The following is a 6,630-nucleotide window of genomic DNA, read 5'->3' as shown; positions in this document are numbered from 1 at the left end:
ATCTTCATGAAAAAAAAATCTGCGAAACTAATTCTTCCGATTTCAGTTAGTACGTGATGTTGAAACACTCGGATATTTTGCACTTGTGGTGAAAATAAAAACTGGCACCTCTTTGAAGAAAAGCAAAGCGGCATTTTACTCTGAGAGTGTTTATATCTCTTCACCGGCCTTTGGTAACTCCCGACAGAGAACATGCTGTACACTCTATCCCTGAAGCACGGGCCACCTTCTCCTCGCGGCTCAGGAGTAGGGGGAAAAAAAACTCGACAGCTCTCCTTTCATTTTTGTTGCTTCCTGTTCATTCATGAACGGTCCTCGCTGGCTTTATCACATTGTCCACACCCCCAACCGCGGGGGGCGGGGGGAGTTCCGTTTCATTCCCGCCATCGACTTTTAAAATTCTAAATACGGAGTACTGTCTAACGCATTCAATGGATAGAAATGGTTGCAAACTTCTCAGTTGAAGAAATGCAAGCCAGGTCAGTGAAAAATTAGCTTTATGTCTAAAATACACATGGTGATTGTGCATGTGTTTGTGAGCGCGTATCTTATAAAGGCGTCCAGTATAATTGTGCTTCCAGTTACTGCAGCTCGATTGATTGCAGTAACATTTTCAAAAAGAATAGAAAGTAATGTGGATATTTTAGAGCACTGTAGTGCTCTGTTTTTATTTTTGTTTGGGTAACTTCCTGGAGCCGCGAGAGCTGACATCTGTTATTGTTTTGGAGATTAAACGAATGATGTGCTTTATTGCACTATCCTTGGCGCCATGTTTGGAGAACAAAGAGTTGTTATTGAAGCTGCACTATCAGCCACAGCAATTAGTTATCTCTCCATTTAAAACAACTCTAAAACGTCTTACATGTAGGTTTAACACACTAACTTGTAAGCAAACATGTCCGGCCGATTGCCTACGAAACATTTGTTGTGCCGATTGCTGGAAGCTCTCCTGAGGAACGGGCGATATGCTTCTAGTTGCAGCCAACATTGGAGATCAGGGATCGAGGGACCAGGTGGGCAATGCCGAGGCGCCTCACCTGTGCACGAACGGCGGACTCGTGTTTGCATCAAATTCTGGGGGGAAGATACGACCGCCGTTCCTGGGTTCGATGTAGACAACAGATAGCTATGCTTTAACAGATGTAGAAACTCTTAGTATTTGCGAAATTCTAATGGAAAGCAAGTGTTTCTGGCACAAGTTCCTGTTCGGGATTGTTCAATACTCTTATCAATATCCTCAGCATGTACTTGTCAGTTGAGGGGCTGCGAAATTTGATCATAGGGAATGATATTCTACCATACCGATGGACATGTGCCAATAGATTACCATAGAAATTATCAAATACATATAGACAGGTTTAAACCTGGCCAGTGGCGTACTTGTAATTGTAGAAGGAAGCAGTCAGTACCTGTAAATTAACTACCAGGTGTTTTTTTGCATGGGAATCATGCAGGTTGCAGAATTGCTCCTTCCCATTCTCACAGTCTGAAGAACAAAAGGCAAATCTCAATTTGCAAGTAAACTGAATTCCGGCGAGCTCAGTTCTATTCACTGAAGATCACTGCGCAAATTGGAAAGTAAATAACCCGAGGAGCTGCGGTGTTCAGCACCCGGTGTTTTGGATTTTCTGTGCAAGAGCTCCTCAGAGTATTGAGTTTTCCAGTTGACCATTGTTTGATTTGATTGATTCTGCATTTCAGTTTCTGAAATTGTAAGAAACGATTTCGCATGTTACAGTAATAAAAATCAAATACTACCTTCTGGGAAAAGATGAGCTATTAATGAACAAATCTTCCATTTAATCGGTCAATCGAGCTCATGACGGAAATACCGAGGTGCGTTGCTTTTGTCCAGCATCACTAAACAGGCAGCAGTAAAGATTAGCAAAACATTAGGAAAATGGATCAAACACAGGGATGTTGCTGCCTTCTTAGGCAATCACTTGGTTTAGGCTGACTTCCACTCGATTTTGTGGGTTGGCTGCTGAAATCAGTCTGGCAGGGAAGAAGATGCATGTTGGGGTGTATTGTTTGAACGTATTGCCTTGAAATCCAATTAGAGACAACAACTACCATATTGCCAGAACAATACTATGGGCCTCCTTGAAGATACTCTGATCCTATTCCACCCCCTTACAACTGGAAGGGGTTCAGAGGAGGGTCATTAATTGACACCTGGTGTTAAGGTCCTCATTTAAACTCACATATGAGTTTAGGTGGAGCTCCTGAGCAGAAAAGTTGACGTGGAGAAGATTTGATTGAGGCCTTTCAAACAGTGGAAGGGATTAGCATAAATAAATTCATTGATATAGTTTAGAGAAATCCAGAGAATATGGCTGTAAATTGTATCAACAAAGACATGGAATAGACATCAGAAAGTAATGTACTTCTTGCAGAATTGCCAACTCAAAATGCATTGAATATCAGAAGGGGATGCCTTCCTAATTTTGGTCAAAGTTACCTGTATTAAAGGTGAGTGACAAATTGATGGAAGTATTTACCACACATGTGTTTTTTTTTAGAAATTGCTTGATTGCCTTTGGGGATCAGGGGAAAATGTTCAAGTTCCTTTCTGGTTGCCTTTTTGCATCACCCATGAGATTGTGTTTCTTGGCTGAAGAATGTGGATGTGGGGGTGGATGGCACAATGAATGTATGGGATTGGCTCTACGTACCAGATGATCTTTTTCTGTCGTCACTGTCATATGTTCTTAATATAAGACACTAACAAATATCAAGACATGGAAACTGCAGGCATGTAGGTCAGTATTGCAATAAATACTTCATTGAGGGTTGTTTCTTGTTTACAGCATACTTTTTGATAAAATTGCTCATTCTTTTTAGTGCAGAGAAAAATTCAGCCTGGCATTTGTCTTAGTTGTCATCTAATGTATCAGCAATTAACCAGAATTAGAGGCCAGTTGGTGTCTGGTTCCTCTACCTCCATTTGTTTACTTGAGAGTCTTTCTCATTCTCATTCCCATTAGCACCTTCTGTTGCAATGGCAATAACTTGCTTCGATTGCAGTCTAGATGCCAGCAACTGAGATCCTCCTGAGAAGCCTGCATTCTTTCCAATATGAAAAACACTGTGTTGCTGGAGGAACTCGGCAGGCCAGACAGCATCTGTGGAGAAAAGCAGGCAGTCAACGTTTCAGGTCAGGAGCCTTCTTCAGGACTGAAGATAGGAAAAGGGGAAGCCCAATATATAGGAGGGAAAATTCAGAGCAGTGATAGGTGGACAAAAGAGGGGAGGTGGGGTGGGCACAAGGTTGTGATAGGTAGATGCAGGTAAGAGATAGTGATAGGCAGGTGCAGAAGAGGAGGGGAGAGCAGATCCGCTAGGGGATGGGTCAGAGGTAAGGTGGGTAGAAGAAAGAGAGAGATGCTAGGAAAGAGAAAAGAAGAGGCATGGTGGGGGTGTGGAGAATTCAGTGTTCATGCCGTTAGGCTACAGAGTTCCAAGACGGAAAATGAGGTGCTGTTCCTCCAGTTTGCGCTTGGAATTCTCATGGCAGTGGAGGAGGCTGAGGACTGACATATCTATGATAGTGTGGGAGGGGACTATCTCTCTTTTCTACCTCCCTTTTTTCCTCCTTACCTTAGACCCATACTCTGGTGGATCTGCTCTCCCCTCCTCCCCCACACCTGCTTATCACTATCTCTTACCTGCATCTACCTATCACCACCTTGTATCCACCCCACCTCCCCTCTTTTGTCCACCTATCACTGCTCTGCTTTTCCCTCCTATATATTGGGCTTCCCCTTTTCAGTCCTGAAGAAGGGTCCTGACCCAAAACATTGACCGCCTGCTTTTCTCCACGGATGCTGCCTGGCCTGCTGAGTTCCTCCAGCATCACAGTGTTTTTCATCTGGATTCCAGCATCTGCAGTCCTTTGCTTCTTTCCAATATGGCCTCTTGCGAATCTTTTACTTTTTTGCCCTTCCATTAATTGCCGTGTCTTCAGTTGTCCAGGCCCCTAAGTCCTGGAATTCCACATCTCAATGTCACCTCCTTTAAAATGCTCATTTTAATTTAGCTCCTTAACCTATTGTTCAGTCATGTATTCAGTACTTCCGCAGAACTGGTCACAATTTCTGTCTACTTTATTCTGATGAAAGACCTTAGGGTTTTTAGCCATGTTAAAGGTGTTTTTCTGTGCAAATTGTTGATAACAAGGGATTCAAACTCAATACCAGGTTCAAGGACAGCTTCTGTCCCGCTGTTATAAGACTATTGAATGGTCCCTGGTACCACTGACCTCATGATCTACCTCATTATGGCCTTGCACCTTATTGTCTACCGGCACTACATTTTCTCTCTAACTGTAACTCTTCACTCTGCATTCTCGTACTGTTTTACCTTGTACTACCTCAATGCACTAATGTAATTGAATTGATCTATATGGACGGTGAGAGGGGAAAGAGGAGCAAGTTGAGGGGTAAGTTTTTTTTACATGAAGGGTGGTATCTATGTGGCATAGCTGCCAGAGGAAGGGGTTGAGGCAGGTACAAAACAACCTTAAAAAGACAGTTGGACAGGTACATGGATTGGAAAGACTTAGAAGGTTATGGGCCAAAGTCTGGCAATTGGGCCAGCTAGGATGAGGCATCTTGGTCGGCATGGGCCAGTTGGGCCAAAGGGCCTTTATGACAAGTTGGACGCAGGCACGGTAGTGTAGTGGTTAGCGTAATGCTTTACAGTGCCAGCGACCCAGGTTCAATTCTGGCTGCTGTCTGTAAGGAGTTTGTACGTTCTCACCATGACTGAGCGGGTTTCCTCCAGGTGCTCCAGTTTCCTCCCACATTCCAAAGATGTACAGGTTAGGAAGTTGTGGGTATGCTATGTTGGCGCCGGAAGCGTGCCGACACTTGTGGGCTGCCCCCAGAACACTCTACACAAAAGGGTGCATTTCACTGTGTGTTTCGATATACATGTGACTAATAAAGATATCTTTAAAAAAAATATAGACAGCCTGATCAGGAGGAGTCAGCATGGATTTGTGCATGGAAAGTTGTGCTTGATGAACCTTTTTAGAGTTTTTTTTGAAGAGGTAATCAAAAAGGTAGATGAGGGTAGGGCAGTGGATGTTGTCTGTTTGGACTTTAGCAAGGCCTTCGATAAGGTCCCGCATGGTAGGCTGGTGTGGAAGGTTAGGTTGCATGGAATCCAGGGAGAGCTAGTTGGGTAGATTCAAAATGGGTTCAGAGGTAGGAAGCAGAGGGTGATGGTTGAAGGTTGTTTCTTGGAATGAAGGCTAGTGACTAGAGGTGTCCCACAGGGGTTGGTGTTGGGACCCTTGTTATTTGTATAAATGATTTGGATGTGAATGTCCAAGGCTTGATCAGTAAGTTTGCAGATGACACAAAATTAGGAGGTGGTGTTGATAGTGAAGGAGGTCATTGTAGATTACAGGGGGATCTTGATCAGTTAGGGAAGTGGGCTGAGGAGTGGCAAATGAATTTCAATACAGGTAAGTGTGAGGTAATGCATTTTGGAAAGTCAGATCAGTGTAGGACTTGCACTATGAATGGCAAGGGATTAGGGAGTGTAATGGAACAGAGGGACCTGGGAGTACAAGTGGATAGTTCACTGAAAGTGGCATCACAGGTAGACAGGGTGGTGAAAAAGGCATTTAGCACACTGGCCTTCATTAGTCAGGGCATTGAGTATAGGATTTGGGACATTATATTGCAGTTGTATAAGTCATTTGTGAGGCTGCATGTGGAGTACTGTGTACAGTTTTGGCCACCCTGTTATAGGAAGGACGTGGTTAAACTGGAAAGAGTGCAGGAAAGATTTACGAGAGTGTTGCCAGGACTAGAGGGCCTGAGTTATAGGGAGAGGTTCGCCAGACTAGGTCTTTATTCCTTGGAAAGTAGGAGAATGAGGGGTGACCTTATAGAAACGTTTAAAATTATGAGAGGCATTGATAACGTGGATGGTAAAAGTCTTTTCCCCAGGATAGGGGAGTCCAAGACCAGGGGGCATAGGTTCAGGGTGAGAGGGAAAAGATTTAAAAGGGATCTGAGGGCCAACTTTTTCCACATGAAACAAGCTGCTAAAGGAAGTGGCTGAGGCAGGTACAATAGTATCATTTAAGAAGCACTTGAATAGGCACATGGAGGGGCGGGGCTTAGAGGGATAAGGGCTGAATTCAGGAAATTGGGATTAGCAAAGGGCCTGTATTTGTGCTGTATTGCTCTATGACTAAGTTTTTCACTGTACCTCAGTACATGCGACAATAATAAAACAATTTACACAGTAGAGAACACATTTGTTGAAAGCAGCTCACTGCTTTTGAGTGGGCTGTTTGTCCCTGTGTGGATTCTTAGCTGTATCAGATCAAGTTGCTTCCTCTGCTGGTGAGAAGAATTTACAGTGCCAAACTAAATTGGCAATGGCTTCTGCTTTTAGCTGCTCAAACAATGAAGGATTAATTATCTGCTGAAAAAAATTGCAGTAAATAACAGGTCAGTATTATGCATGCTATCATTTTACACATCATGACATAAACTATGATTTGCAAATCATAGAACAAATCTCTCTATCTCTCATTGGCTAGATAAGAGAAGCTTTCATGGAAGAATTAAGTCCATTGCATTTAAACAATGCCCACACTAGCTTTGA

At 43.3% G+C, this 6,630-nt stretch overlaps 1 protein-coding gene across 3 annotated transcripts in view; it reads left to right on the top strand.

The window, feature by feature from the left end:
• Positions 1-371: 371 nt before the first annotated feature.
• Positions 372-6,630, top strand: part of si:dkeyp-97b10.3 (uncharacterized) — a 72,210-nt gene continuing 65,951 nt past the window's right edge. For all 3 annotated transcript variants that reach the window (XM_052018335.1, XM_052018334.1, XM_052018333.1), the window contains exon 1: positions 372-479. In XM_052018335.1, the coding sequence (XP_051874295.1) occupies positions 442-479 (38 nt within the window). In that variant the 5' untranslated portion in view covers positions 372-441. The remainder of the gene's footprint in view (positions 480-6,630) is intronic.

Source organism: Pristis pectinata, chromosome 6, assembly GCF_009764475.1.
Source record: "Pristis pectinata isolate sPriPec2 chromosome 6, sPriPec2.1.pri, whole genome shotgun sequence".
NCBI classification, from domain to species: domain Eukaryota; kingdom Metazoa; phylum Chordata; class Chondrichthyes; order Rhinopristiformes; family Pristidae; genus Pristis; species Pristis pectinata.
This window is presented reverse-complemented; position numbering and strand designations above follow the sequence as displayed.